General features: G+C 34.3%; 3 protein-coding genes across 3 annotated transcripts in view; 2 read left to right on the top strand and 1 right to left on the bottom strand.

Moving 5' to 3' along the window:
* Positions 1 to 754: 754 nt before the first annotated feature.
* On the bottom strand, positions 755 to 3,181 carry LOC125679079 (uncharacterized). The gene is made up of 3 exons (XM_048918002.2): positions 3,050 to 3,181; positions 2,404 to 2,519; positions 755 to 1,447 (listed from the first exon to the last, which is right to left on the bottom strand). The coding sequence occupies exons 1-3, from the start codon at positions 3,114 to 3,116 to the stop codon at positions 881 to 883; spliced, it is 750 nt and encodes a 249-aa protein (XP_048773959.1). The 5' UTR covers positions 3,117 to 3,181; the 3' UTR covers positions 755 to 880.
* Positions 3,182 to 3,264: 83 nt separating this feature from the next.
* The window catches only part of LOC125679077 (serine/threonine-protein phosphatase 6 catalytic subunit), a 12,900-nt gene continuing 611 nt past the window's right edge, over positions 3,265 to 15,553 (top strand). The window contains exons 1-10 of the mRNA XM_056156112.1: positions 3,265 to 3,392; positions 4,412 to 4,507; positions 4,898 to 4,963; positions 6,906 to 6,973; positions 8,127 to 8,200; positions 8,883 to 8,962; positions 10,244 to 10,363; positions 12,154 to 12,243; positions 13,024 to 13,081; positions 14,457 to 15,553. The exon at positions 14,457 to 15,553 is cut by the window's right edge and continues 611 nt beyond it. Coding sequence (XP_056012087.1) covers positions 3,324 to 3,392; positions 4,412 to 4,507; positions 4,898 to 4,963; positions 6,906 to 6,973; positions 8,127 to 8,200; positions 8,883 to 8,962; positions 10,244 to 10,363; positions 12,154 to 12,243; positions 13,024 to 13,081; positions 14,457 to 14,647 — 912 coding nt within the window. The 5' untranslated portion in view covers positions 3,265 to 3,323 and the 3' untranslated portion in view covers positions 14,648 to 15,553. The remainder of the gene's footprint in view (positions 3,393 to 4,411; positions 4,508 to 4,897; positions 4,964 to 6,905; positions 6,974 to 8,126; positions 8,201 to 8,882; positions 8,963 to 10,243; positions 10,364 to 12,153; positions 12,244 to 13,023; positions 13,082 to 14,456) is intronic.
* LOC125679078 (complement component 1 Q subcomponent-binding protein, mitochondrial-like) lies at positions 10,422 to 11,737 on the top strand. The gene has a single exon (XM_048918001.2). The coding sequence runs from the start codon at positions 10,854 to 10,856 to the stop codon at positions 11,628 to 11,630; it is 777 nt and encodes a 258-aa protein (XP_048773958.2). The 5' UTR covers positions 10,422 to 10,853; the 3' UTR covers positions 11,631 to 11,737.

Raw genomic sequence — 15,553 nt, 5'->3', positions numbered from 1 at the left:
CATTTTTCTAAACAAGATACCACGATTTACCTTAATTTGAAAATTTTAGAGGGGGCGCACGCCGGCTGCGCCCCCTTTGAATCCGCCACTGACGGCAGCTAAGCATAGGTCTAAATTTGGCTGTAGGTGACGTCTCAATATGAGTGAGAGTTCTCGACGGGACGTGTAAAACAATCAAATGTCCTGCCTAGACGAATCTCGCCGAGATTATTTTTCCTCACCTTGTTATAAAACTGTAACATCAAGTTTTTTGTTTTGTACATAAAAGGAAGTGGGATGGATTAAAGGGTGTGTGGTCATATACATTCTTCTTTTACAAATTAAACCGATTACGAGATGCATGCAACCTGCTAGCCAACTGACATGTACAATCCGCTCTTAACTAACTTGTATATTATATTTGTTTGATTTACGTCGCTTCGAGAATTTTTACCTCTATTTCAACGTTCCCAGTTGTAGGTGAAGTACCCATAAATTTTGACTTGTCTTCAGCGCCTTGGCCCTCTTTCACATGCCAACGCTTGCCGCGACCTCCGCAATTACGGTCATATCCGAAAGACCCGTGGCTCTCATTTCCGAATGCCGAGCGTTTAGCGAGGGCAATCACTACCTATGTAAAATACGTCTTGGGCTTTGGACATTTTTTATTATACTAGGGCATACTACTTGTGTAGAATTTTCTATACTTGATGTATTTATATATATGTATGAAAACCTTCCAATGTGGCAATATTACACACGCACAAACACTAGATATATATGTCACAAATTATTATTATTTTCTGCACATATATTATGCATAATATGGTTAAATGCACATTGCACATGTCCGATAAAAATACATCTAGATAAATCAAATTCAATTTATCCAATACATCCTTCATTGATAAAATTCAAAAGTCTGCATTCCCGGATCTTCATACACAATCTCATGCAGATAGTTACTAAAGAAGTTCTCCAAGACAACTTGATTGCCCTTCTTTGTGTCTCGTTTGCTATTTACAATGTTGCATTCAATTTTTGATACATGAAGGTCCTTTTCCATTGGTTCCTCACATGCAATGTCCGTTATTTCTCCGCGTATTTCCCGCCAACCTGCGTTCATCGGAACATAAACTCCACCGTCAATCTCACCGCCTATCACTGATAGTCGGGCCATTTCGTTACAGTCTAAGTACTGCATATATTCAGAAAGAGGATCATCAAAATTTGGTTCATATAACAAAAATAATAAGGCTTGAACACAGTCGTCAAATGACCAGGGGGCCGCGCTCCATTCCTCGTCCTCAAGTAAGCTGACACACACTTTCAAGTCAATTGAGAGATCGTCCAAGGTTTCTAGAGAGTCTATGTCCTCTGTGAGTTCCTCAATATTGGGATGGAATATTAGTGTCTGGCATGTAATTGCGGGAGGATATTTGGGCCAATCCTGGCTTTTCGTTGCAATCTGTATGAATAATGAATTAAAATTTTTAATTTCACTGAATATAAAATGGAAAGAAAATTATATCCCATTATATCCATATATGACGCGAAATTGTGTGTTGTGAATCGCCCCCTTTGTCGTTTAGTATTTACAATATGTTCCATTAAAAATTTTTATTACTCAAATTATAACTGAATTATACTCTAATTAGATGCTTGAAAAGTCAAACGTTAGATTCAGTGTTTCAAATTTAATAGTTCCTTGATCAGTATTTAGGAAGTAAATTGCTAGTATTTCTGCCGAAAAAATCAATGTTGGTTTGTCGCTTTTTATAATATTGAGTATATATACTTGTTATGTATATCTATATCAGGTCGTAAGATGGGATCATAGCTAGAGTTTACAACACTTCACAACAAAGGATTTTAAAAAATCGAAATGATCACGACCACAACCATTATAGTACACAACATCTACTTGACTCAATAAAACGATGTCTACTTCAAAAGGTCGATTGCTACAATATCCCAAGAGCGTAAACTGCTTGACTACAGAATTTGAAAAATTCATTGCTAAGAGAAAAAAATCACAGATCGTGTGAACATTTATTTTGCTGAGGAAGAAGTATAGGCGAGGGCTATACGGCGTGGTGATCAGGTGACTGCAGAACGTGACTAATTTACAAATTATGTATTACAAAAATATTAAAGTCACATGCATGTGACGGCACAGCGTGGAGAAAAGAACCCTGGAAGTATGTAAGGCAACAGGGAAATCGTGTATTAGGCCTAACAATGAAAATTAATTAAACTGTGTGGTTCTTCCCCAACTGCATTGTACATGTATTGCACAGATATAGACAATTATATTCAATTAAGATCTATAGTAAATCGTAAAGCTTCAACATCAAATTAAATTTGTTTTACGTGAAGCACCACATATATAATTATATAATAATTGAATTATAGTTTTCATACCTTGAATGTATATTTGCCGCCGCAGTAGGAGCCCCCAGAAGGAGAAATCTCCACCAGGAAGCTGAATTCGTCTTCATCGTTACCGTCAGTCCATGATAAAACACGGGCCTGTCCCTCTGGACAATGAAAAATGCAATTTAAAAAACAGATAGGAAATCAAAATCACATTGTTAAACCTCTATATACAAAACGGTATGTACAACATGAATATTCCTTTAATTTCGCACTCTAATCCTTTTCTTTATTTACAAAAATCACACAAAAATATTTTATAAATTATGTATTCTCAAAAAGTCAGACTAATTTAACTTTAACTAAGTACTTTTATATTTTACTCTTCGTGTATTCTCAAAAAGTCAGACTAATTTAACTTTAACTTAGTACTTTTATATTTTACTCTTCGTGTATTAGGGAAGCGGATCACTAAAAAAATTAAATGGATTTTAAACAGATTGGTTGTTACAGACCCATCTTATTCATAACGTATATTGTATCCTTTATGTGTTACATTAAAATAATACGTGGTCCTGAGTACTTATAAAGCTACGAATGAATAGCCTACTATATATATATACAATTAATTAATGTACATATAGATATATTATTAATGCTACAAAATAATTAATAAATTAGGCCTATGACCTACCTGTAAAACTGTCAATAGTTTTCAGTAGTTTATAGAAGTCTTTCATTAAACTCCTTTGTGATGCCATTGTCGCTGCTCTGTCAGGGCTGTTTGAATCTATATTAAAAACAACTATTACTTTTATATTATATATAGAATTGCAGCACTTCTAAAATTAGATTTCACGCGTTTATGGAATTTCCTGCCATATAGACTGACGACTCATACAGACGATTAAAGTGCGCAAGCGCACTTACGGAAATAGTCGAGCAGTTACGATTGATAAAAAACAAACATGGCTGAAATCGAAAAGTGGATCGAAATAGCAAAAGAATGTAAATACTTGCCTGAAAATGATCTTAAGGTAAATAACATAGAATGACTGCCGAATGACTAACATACTACTTAAAGAAAGTTATGTAGATACTGTCTTTTTCTTGAATCATTTCAAAGTGGACCGAATTTTCTCAGGTTGTATCAACACTATCATGGGCATCTTAAATGTGAGATATGACGTTTGTGTACATATCTTTATTTGAAAAACAACAAAAATAAGTCAAACAATATGATAATTGTTCGGATTTATTATGCGGTAATACAAGATTCTCCATGCTCCTGATTAGGATCCTATCTTGTATGTTCTTACTTCACTGTAGATCTACAGCGACATGGAATACTGGCGAAAACACTGAAAACATCAAGTGATTACTAAACAAAACACCCCTCAAAGTACCGAAAACACCTATGTATTTAAAAAAGCACGTACAGGTGTTAGATCATACTTATATAGGCATATATTCCCAAAGTTTTGTTCGTATTGATAAAATTGAATGATTTAATTATGGCGAATCTAGACACTCCCACAATAGTTTAATTATTATCATGCTATATATAGCAACTTCATCAGGCATTTTAGTGGAATAGTGAAATATTTCTTTGTTATCTTTAATTCCTTGTTGCAATGTGAATAAATTTTCTGAAATCATAAATGGCGTAACCGTCTGCTTGGCCAATGTCGCCACAGGGAAATGCAATATGAAATACTAGACATAAAAATTAGCCATAAATTATTCAATTTTCTATTAATGTGAATGAAACTTTGAGAATATATATATATATCTAGGTATGATCTAAAACCCTATATGTGCATTTTAATGATGCAATGGTGTTTTCAGTACTTTTTAAGTATTTTTGGTAATTACATGATGTTTTCAGTACTTTTTTAGCATTTTTGGTAATTACATAGTGTTTTTGGTGTTTCTACGAATTCCATGGACATTATCAGACAGTTCATTCTTAAAAATCAGATATCACAGAGATACTTGATCTCAAATTAGTTGATGTTTTGAAGTGGTAACTGAACAGTTTATATGTTCTTCACAGAAACTTTGTGACATGGTCTGCGAACTTCTCCTTGAGGAATCCAATGTCCAGCCCGTGTCTTCACCGGTAACAGTATGTGGAGATATACATGGACAGGTATGTTGTAATCCACTCTGTATCAGGAGAATCAAAAGTGGGTCAGATATATTCACAAACGGAGCAGTACCTCATGTTCAAGAAAAGTCAATAAAAAGCATTGGCGGTTAACATGCAAAATTGTACTGTTTAACAAATACTGTTAATCAAGGAAAGTCATTAATGACGGATGAATCTTGAGCTAGGCCACAGGGGCATTAATTATCCGTTCTGTTCTCTATCACACATGTATAAATACACATGTATTTATATATGTGTGATAGAGAACAGAGCGGATAAGGTGCCCCTGTGGCCAGTCTCTGAGGGAACCTACATTGGATTAATTACAGTTCTGTATTTTCAGTTGATAGGCTTCTAATGACCTATTTTGTTTTTTTTCTTGTTTTGTAGTTCTATGACCTTATGGAATTATTTAGAACAGGGGGACAGTGCCCAGATACAAACTACATATTTATGGTAAGTTTCTATGTACAATTATGCTCTATACAACCACATATTTATGATAAGTTTTTATGCTCTATACAACTACATATTTATGGTAAGTTTTTATGCTCTATACAACTACATATTTATGGTAAGTTTTTATTTACATTTATGCTCTATACAACTTAGATTTTCATGTATAATATTTTCTATGATATATGAAGTGCAATTCTTGAAAGGTTTACTTCACATGTAAGGCATATTTTACTAAACATTTACAGTTATCTTAAAACAATATTTGTTGCCTGTATGTACAACTTATATTCCATTGCTCGCAGAATACATGAAGTTCTCAGGACACTTTAGGCACCTTAAGTTGTTATATAAATTGAGATGTAGAAAACGACCTTGAGTTTTTCCAGTCAGGTCCAATGGTTGGGTGTCTCTGACGTTCAGGTTCACTGTACTGAGCGCTTTGAATAGATTTTAGTTTACATGACCCTTTTTATGCCTCTGTCATGGAATGGTCAGGACGTATAATCTGACCCCTTTCTGTTCGTCATTCCAGCATTGAGTGTATTGATGACCTACAGATCAGATTTGAATTTCGTATTGATTTTAAGTGCGTGTAGATGATGAGTTAATATTTTGCATATATCTTTACATTGATAGCTTACAGTTCGAGTTCCATGTCAGTTGACCTATTTTCACAAAAAAATGTTGTCATTGATTATTAAAGGTCAAGTGTGGTAAAAATAGATTTTTAAAAAGTTTAAAATTCATTAAAAGCTGTTTTGAAAACTTTATTGGTGTGTTTTTGGTGTTTTTTTTTTTTAGAAATCCAGGTAAATGTGCAAAATACCTATTCAAAAATGGTCATTTATAGAAATGAATGAAGGAATTATTGCCCTCTCCTATGACGTCATCTGAGACAAATGTAGTTGTTTACGCATATTTTAACATTTTTCTGATGTTACTTTAGATGATAAGCAAATTTACATGTACATGTATATATCAGAAATATAAAATGCTATCTTATTGTCACCTTGTTCATTGTTCTCTGAATTGTTGTAGTTTTCTATATAAAATAACTTATTAGTCAATGTGTGTTGCATCCAAAAAACATTGCCAGTGTGTGTTAGTAATTCATATCTTAATAACCATTAGAAGGTGCACCTTGCTCTTCTATGTCCTTGAAAACTAATGTAAGTCACACGTGATTTAAAGAAAACAAAAGCACCAATATGACATTCTATTTTCATTTAATTTGCACCCAATGTTATTTTCACATATTTGGACGTTCAAATATTTCAAACTAGATTGTCTGGGGGTGGGCATTCATGAGAAACTTACACACTTAGTTTTTCCTATTGTCTGGGGGTGGGCATTCATGAGAAACTTACACACTTAGTTTTTCCTATTGTCTGGGGGTGGGCATTCATGAGAAACTTACACACTTAGTTTTTCCTATTGTCTGGGGGTGGGCATTCATGAGAAACTTACACACTTAGTTTTTCCTATTGTCTGGGGGTGGGCATTCATGAGAAACTTACACACTTAGTTTTTCCTATTGTCTGGGGGTGGGCATTCATGAGAAACTTACACACTTAGTTTTTCCTATGATCATCTTAACTTCTCAAGTTATAGTTGTCATGACTGCAGTCGATAGTTGAGGTTGTCTTCGAGTGAAATCAACAGCTTTTATCGTTGTAACATACTGTAAACATAAGTCCATGCAACGGCATGGCCCTGAGATTTTCAGATATAACTGACTGGTATGAAAATTGGACTCTTGTGGAAATTTTTCTGTCCAGAGAGATGTACACAACAATTTTCTTTTACCCCTATTTCATAGCCATTATGATAGATTATCATTTGTGCAATCTTGCAAATATTAAGGAATAATTTAGATTTTTTTCTGATTTCCCAATGAATTTGAATGATATGTGTATTGATATAGTGTATATTCATTTAGGGTGACTTTGTTGACCGTGGGTATTACAGTCTAGAAACCTTCACCCTGCTACTGACATTAAAAGCCAGGTAAGAACAGCCCTCAATAAGAGAGAGAGAGAGAGAGAGTATATTACCGTTGACGCCCATTTACATTGTAGATAGTGCTTTCCTGTGTGAGAAAGCCTCAAGAGATCTTACATAGCTTCAATGTTATCAACCGTGATGTCATCGATCTCATCATTTCACACCACATCTAACAGTTACAAGCATGGCAACATCTTATCATATTTATTATTTTTTCAATATATGTTCTTTTTTCCTGCAAATTATGTTTGTATTATATATTATATGTTATTACCATTGACGACAAATAAGGACTTCAGGATCATTTGAACTCATCTAAAATTTTGAATTCATTGATTCATGATTCATGGAAGGGAAAAAACTCCTAGATGAGTTATTGTACGTGTAGTTATTTTACTGCAATTCAAATTTTAGCAGCTAAATCCTAATCTATAGTTGTGCAAAAATATGAAAATCTCCATTTATCCATTATCATACATAGAAGAAGTGCTAAATCACGATTACACCAAATAGTGCACCAGCTCCGACTGCACTAAATTCTAAATACGCTAAAATAATTACACATGCAGTAATTAATTCATGTGGGATTAGGGAAATCTCAGTCAGAGATGAGACAAGTCTCATGTGGGATTAGGGAAATCTCAGTCAGACTGAGATATTAGGCAAGTCTCATGTGGGATTAGGGAAATCTCAGAGATTAGGCAAGTCTCGTGTGGGATTAGGGAAATCTCAGTCAGAGATTAGGTAAGTCTCATGTGGGATTAGGAAAATCTCAGAGATTAGACAAGTCTCATGTGGGATTAGGGAAATCTCAGTCAGTCTCAAAGATTAGACAAGTCTTATGTGGGATTAGGGAAATCTCAGTCAGAGATTAGGAAAGTCTTATGTGGGATTAGGGAAATCTCAGTCAGTCTCAGAGATTAGACAAGTCTCATGTGGGATTAGGGAAATCTCAGTCATAGATTAGGAAAGTCTTATGTGGGATTAGGGAAATCTCAGTCAGTCTCAGAGATTAGGCAAGTCTCATTCCTGACCAAAATATTCTACCCTCGGGTAAGATTTCCCTAATCCCTTGCTCGTGGATGCTCAATATGATGAACTTATATAGGACACAAATGCATTAATGAGAATGTATGTATTCTGAATTTATCTATAGATGGCCTGACAAAATTATTTTGTTACGAGGAAATCATGAAAGCAGACAAATAACACAGATATATGGATTTTATGGTAAGAATTTAAAGCAACAGAACTTTAATGAAAAGAAGAAAATGTATATCATTTTACAAACTAATATGACCATTTAAATGAAGTCCTTGAAAGGGGTGGGTTGGGGTGGGGGTTGTACTTTCTTTATCACTGCTTAGGACACATAAGATGCATTTTATCAAGGTACATTAATGCACAAAGGAAAATCGTAATATTAGATGCAGTACGTGATTTAACACGTACCTCAGGAGATACAGGAAAAGATTAACATTTCCAATGTTTTTGCCTTTGATATCTCTACAAATTTTATTGATAGCCATTTCCTTGTGAATGTGTTGCAGTTGTAAACAATGTGTGCATGAACACAGATAAATATGATATGTCTTTTAATGGCTGGGAATTCTGACAGAAATGAAAGTAGAATGTAAATGTAAGAAATAAGCTTCATTTTTCTGACACAGTTCATAAAGTAAGCCAACATGTAGTGTCACAACTCATATCCTCCCGATGTACAACTAGTACAGATGTAATGTGATTTATTTCTCAAATAACTGTTTGGCAGTCACTTATATCACTTTTGATCAAAAAGAAAAATATCACAGAGTGCTCTGCCTTCTCCATTTGGGACATACTGTTTTTTTCTGATTGAAGACTTGCTCACCATGACATTGTAAGCATGCTGATTGATTTTCTGTAATTATAGATGAGTGTCAGTCCAAGTATGGTAATGCTAATGCATGGAGGTATTGCTGCAAAGTGTTTGACCTTCTCACCGTGGCCGCAGTAAGTATCCTTAACCGCGAGAAAAAAATGATTCCTTATGGACTAGTAAGTAATCTATGCAAATATTTTGTTAATTTTTTGCAATGCATACAATTGATGTTCAAGTAAATATGCCAGAATCCTCTTGCGCGAAATCCAAATTCTTGCTTCTATTTGTTTATCTCTGCTGGCTGAATCTTTCTTCTCAATGCACCGAGTGCAATTCATGACGTCTATGTTCCTGCTCATTCTTTCTCCTCCATACCATGCAGTATATTAAAGGGGTTGGGATGTAATGGAGACATTTGTTTTAACAAATATAAATTGTATTTCAATTTTTTGTGGGGATTTTTATTTGGGAAAACTCTTAATATTAATCATCAAATATGATGACGTATGATAAATCTATATTCTGAGTGTAAGTGCACAAAGGTCAACAACAAGAACTACAACAAAGTATAAGCTAAAATTTGAAATACATACTTTCTGTATTATGTTTATTAATTTAAAAAAGGTATTACAAAGAATCTTCGAATATCAGCAAGCTTTTTTTTTTGATGGATTGTTTACAACATCTTTTAATAACCCTTTTTCTTACGAAAATGTGTAGTTTGTTAAAAGGGAGTGGGGTTAGAAATTTTTTGCTAGTTCCATATTGAACCCCATTATGGTGTATAATTTTTTCTTATATTTAACTTAATAAATAGACTAACCACTTAATGAAATAAGATAAGAAATTTGATGGGTAATTTTGTTGTAGCTTAAGCAAAAGTATGACCCTGTGTGCAAATATTGTGCACTGTTTTAACGTAATTAGCCTATGTAGCTTTGTTGAAGTAATGTTGTTGCATGTTAATAATGATTGCTGAACTTGAAATTGATGTGTAATATACAATTATGTGAAAGGTTGTTTGGAACCATATATGACATGTTATGATCCTTTTTACAATAAAAATGTTATAGCTCTATTTGTATATTGCTCTCTACTTATTTTTCTTCACTTTTTACGCTTTACAAGGACTAAAGAAGGTGTTGTTAAAATTGCCATATTTCTCAAAAACAAGGTCGATTACCTACATTGATTTTTTATTATGTTTTATATCGAAGCTTCATAAACATATATCAAAATAAAAAAAATTCAATAGTTAATTTTTTTAGCATCAACCTATCAATCTCTACCTTAAATGATCTGCTCAGGAGATTTTTTTTTTTCTTTTACACCATACTGCAATGTTTCATTTCTTGACAGTGTGTGTAATTCTTCCTGGTGAAAGTATAAAAGTTTTAAATGTTTTTTGACAGATAATAGATGAGTGTGTTTTGTGTGTACATGGGGGCTTGTCCCCTGACATCAAGACTATAGACCAGATCCGGACCATAGAGAGGAACCAGGAGATCCCACACAAAGGGGCATTTTGTGATATCCTTTTTAGAATCTATTGAAATTAATTCTGTGTTTTCTCCATTAATGCAAGTGTGTTTTGAAGTACTAATGTTATGAAATTTAAAAGGAATATGATATAAAGAGATGAATTTGAACTGAAGCAAATGTGTACCTGCAAATTTTGAAAGTAATTTTTATCTATTTTATCACATAAAAAAATGTATTTTGTTTTTTAAAAAAAAAGAAGCAAAATTTAGTTCTTTGATTATAGAAGTTAGTGTATTTTGTAAAAAACTTTTGTACACTGACCTCACATACACATGTATGTAACCCAGTAAGTTATTTATATTCTGAAAGAATTGGGGTATTTTGGGATTCTGCATTTCCGAAGTAATTGTACGAGTTAATTATAAAAAAAAAAAAAAAAATAGTACGAATAAGACAACGAACGAACTATTGTTGTTGTCATTTTGTGACCGATTTCCTATTTCAATTTCACGTGGTTGAAAGTTTATTTCATCACGAAAGATGTCGAATTTTATTCGTAGAACTTTTTTATCCATGATGAGTACGAGAGCATGCGTCCAACATAAAGGATACACATCTGTGGCAAATCTTGCAGAGCGCACTCCATGCGGTAGGACATTTTCTCGTTTCATCAAATTTCCGAGGCAATTCGGAAGCTTCCAGCAGCGTTGGTCTCACCAGAAAAGTGCCAATCTCGAAAGCTACAACAACTTGTCAAAATATCTAGAAGCTGAAATTAAAGCAGAAATGGAGGACGAAGTTGGTGAAGTTGGTAGTCTTCTTGAAGAGTGGACAAAAGAATTCGAAGGAGTCAAAGTGGTCCTTTCAAAGAAAGTTGGGAACGAGACCGTGAGGGTGAAATTTAACATTGCGGGGGCACTTGAGGGATGTGGTCCAGAAAGTGAGGAATTAGAGGACGATATGCCGTTAGTTTGCAAGCCTCCATTTGAAGTTGAAATTGTCAAACCCAGTGGAAGTACAATGGCTATCCGTTGCATGATCGAAGAGGGTTTAGGAGAGGAGCCATCGGAAGATTATGTATCGGACAAATTTGAAATCATTAATGTTGCAATGAGCAAGGGAGAAGTAGAAGATGCATCATATGTTTGTGAAGCAGAAAATATGGATGTTGATATGTATGAAGGTCTTTTTGATGTTCTTAATGAAAGAGGAATCGACCAAGTTTTCATTGAAAACTTGATTGAATTCAGCACCAAATATGAAAAGAAGGAGTACGTGAATTTCCTTTCATCAATGAAGAAGTTTGCTGATGAATAAAACTAAGTAAAAAAAAAGGTCCTAGATACAATAGATCTGTTCATGAATTGTGTGTTGCAATGTTATGAAATATCAGTTATTCATAAAATAAAATTGTGAAACTTCGAGTCTTTTTTCATATATATAAAATGAGAAAAACCAGGCAGTCCTATATTTAATTTCAATTCTTTAAGAAGAAAAAAATTGTGCTGGGTGACGAGATGCATGTTTTTCTTGAATGAGTGTCTTATAATGTTGATTGAAATGGTTTTTGTTAGCCAGCTGCTTCAGCAGTAACCCTTCTTGTTACTTGAAGCATAATTTCAGATTGCAAGTAAAGATATTATTACTTGGAATAATGAGTCTGTAATTGTATAATTGTTAGAAATTATGAATAGACTCTATTGTTTATCCCTCTGATTTTGCTATCATACAACTGCATGTTTGTGCACAACTATAGAAGAGAGAGCTTTGCAGCATTAAATGCAATGAATTATTTGATAGTAATTTAGAGAAATAATCTTTTCCTTAATGATACTTACATTTGGTATGGTCTGATCCGGAGGATGTTGACACATGGGCTATCAGTCCAAGAGGTGCGGGGTGGCTCTTCGGAGCAAAGGTCACAAATGAGGTAAGTATGTACTTTTATTAAGGTGCTTACAAGTGCAGTCAGCGTACGACATGACTATAGGAAAAAGTGGGGGAAATTTCAAATTCTAAATGAAAAATGATGGACTAGGAATGAAAGCACCAAGAATATTGTTAATACAACATAATATTGTTTTTAGCTTGCCTTGGCGAAAGGCTTGTGTGAGCATTTCTGATAAAGTTTTGTCCAGCATTTGCATATCTGATGCAAACTTTTCACATTTTCCTCTTCAGGATCTCATAAACTTCAAAGCCATTTTCTGCCAAACTTGTCATAACTCCATTCAGATTTAAAAAGCATATTTCATTAAAAATCGAAATTTCCTCCACAAAAAAATAAATTGTAACCTTGGTACCAAGCAAGAATTTGTAGCCCTGTTGTGGTTCAACCAACCAAGTAGCTAGTTTGAATACATTCGATCTTTAGAAAGACAAATCCTAATTTCTAGCACTGCCATTCCTAAAATGTTAAAAAGAAAAATGACCCTCGATCTCCTAATATTCCCTCCCCAAAATTTAGGCCTATGCTCTGCGCTAACGGCCTTTGAGCAGGGAAAAATCTCTATCGTGCCACACCTGTTATGACACTGAGCCTCGTTTTTGCGGTCTCGTCCGAAGGACCGCCCCATTTAGTCACCTCTTACGGCAAGCAAGGGGTACTGAGGACCTATTCTGACCCGATTCCCCACAGGGCCCTACAGCTACATGATTCAATTAATGTGTATTATTTTCAAAACGTAAATACTGAATGTTTGTTTTTCAGTTTATGCACATCAACAACCTGAAACTTGTCTGCAGAGCTCATCAGCTAGTGCATGAAGGTAAAAGATTTTATGTAGAAAACTTTCAAAAAACAAAAAAAAATAAGCAGTTTAATTATGCAATAACAATTTTTATCAAGATTCCCTTCAAGTACCTGTTGATGGCATAATGGTAAAGGTGCTTGATACAGCAATGCTTTTCATTGTTACATAATGAATTCTTAGTTTGACTTGTATTGTTATACATTTAAGACTGGGATATTGTGTTATCAGAAAGAGGCTGGGCTGTTTTTAGGTCACCTGAGTTGGTCAAGTAACCTATTGCATTCTGTTTTTGTCAGCCATCCACTGGTTGTAAACTTCTATATATTCTCAGCTTCTTTGGAATGATTTGATCAATTTCAACCTATTTTGGTATATGGCATCTATTGGTCAAGGGGAATAAAACATGTATATTCCATTGTTTCTGCCACCCTGATTCCGACGGGGTGTAGCCAAAACCAGCAAAAACCAGCAAATCATAAAGTCATCTTTACTTCTGAACATTAAGGAGGCAAAATATTTGCATGATTTTAATGGGCATTAAGTTCCCTACCAAAATAATTATTGTGAAATTCATAACCTTATGGTTAAGGTACGAGAGTGGGGCTAGATTGGTCGTGTACAGTAGAAATTCTTCTTTACTGCTGGAGATCATGCAGACAAACTATTTGTATGATTAAATGAGCAATGTTAAATTTATGGCTTCATGCTTCATGTCCCAGGGTGGGGCTTAGCTGATCCTATTTGCAAAAGACAATATATTGTAGAAAATCTTCCTGATTCCTGGACATCAAGCAGGCAAACTGTTTTCATGATTATGAAAGGAATGAGTCCTTTTTGGAAACTGTAAAAATTCATTTGCCCTTTTAGAACTCAAATAGAAAGTTGCTTTTCACTGTGATGTGATAAAGCTTACTGTCCTATAAAAGAATTCTAAATTTTCAGTTGTGTATGGATAGTTATAGCAATATACATGTACCAATATCTATCGTCTAATGCAAAGATATAAAATAGAGACGTATAAAAAGCACTCAGGTGACGCAATGATTTCTAAAAATCAAATAATATGCACATTCAGGTATTAACTGTTAAGGTTTGTGGGCCTCTTGTCTGCATTGTATTTGATTAGATTTGCATTTTCATGTTGATGTAATTGGTGTTTGGTATTGTGATGTTGATGTAATTGGTGTTTGGTATTGTGATGTTCATGTAATTAGTGTTTGGTATTGTGATGATGTTGATGTAATTGGTGTTTGGTATTGTGATGATGTTGATGTAATTGGTGTTTGGTATTGTGATGTTGGTGATGCCTTGTAACATCATGAAGACTTTGGAAAGAAAAAGTCCTTGTAATGTAAGTATATTGTGTTACTCTTCAGATCTTTATTTTCAGGTTACAAGTACATGTTTGATGAAAAACTGGTGACTGTCTGGTCCGCTCCAAATTACTGTTACCGATGTGGCAACATAGCAGCTGTGTTATCATTCAAAGATCCAGACACCAGGGAAGCCAAATTATTCCGTGCTGTTCCAGAGCACGAGAGGGTAATTCCAGCACGCACAACTACGCCATATTTCCTATAGAACACTTACATAGATTTTATTACCAGCAAGGGATTCCATTCTTAAAACATCAATGAAATGATGAGTGAAAAATAGATTTCTTCCATGTGACCTAACACCATTGGATTTGAACATTATTTTGGTGATGATATAATCTCTGAAGAAAATTAATTTTTGTGTTTCATTTTTATGTGTATTTATTACTTTTTCCATGCTCTTGAGATACTTACAATTGATATTTCATTCCAACGAAATTGCAGACAGTGACTTGTACAGCTGAATGTTGGCACTTTGGCAGACGTACTGTAGTATATAGTAAACTCTGTAAGAATTGGCTGTGTTTTCTGTGCGTGTATGAATTGGTGGCAAAGCATGGGAGGAGGATCCATGATTTTCATGGAGGGGTCCAGCAGAGTCTGTAAGACAAGGTTAAATGGAAAATTTATTTCTCAACCGGGTCTCAATTTTCCAAGTTTTATGTACATGCACATGTTTTTTACAATAATTGATGTATTCATCTGTTGTTTTAAAAATTATCCAAGTTTTGGATTATGCTGGCTTGCATCGTATTCAGGAAAATTGCCATCTTCAATTGCTTTTGCCCACAAGCATTGAAGTTTTATGTCATACCACCTTTATTCAACCAGATGCATTAAAAAACGAGGTCTTGCTCAGAGGCATAGATAACAATATCATGTGTACATGCCCTCAAGACCCAAGTACATGTAAACTATGTCTTATCTTGTTAAATTCAGAAAGACACATTGAAAAATGATATACATATACCATGTTAAATTCATCATGTTTTCTACCTTTGATAGAGTGATATACATATAATACAGATTTGATCAGCTTTGAATTCGATTCTTCCAGTTTTGAATTGGCCCATTAGATTCCCAGTTTAAGGAGGTACTCTACGTCTTCATA

This window comes from Ostrea edulis, chromosome 2, assembly GCF_947568905.1.
Source record: "Ostrea edulis chromosome 2, xbOstEdul1.1, whole genome shotgun sequence".
NCBI classification, from domain to species: Eukaryota; Metazoa; Mollusca; class Bivalvia; order Ostreida; family Ostreidae; genus Ostrea; species Ostrea edulis.
This window is presented reverse-complemented; position numbering and strand designations above follow the sequence as displayed.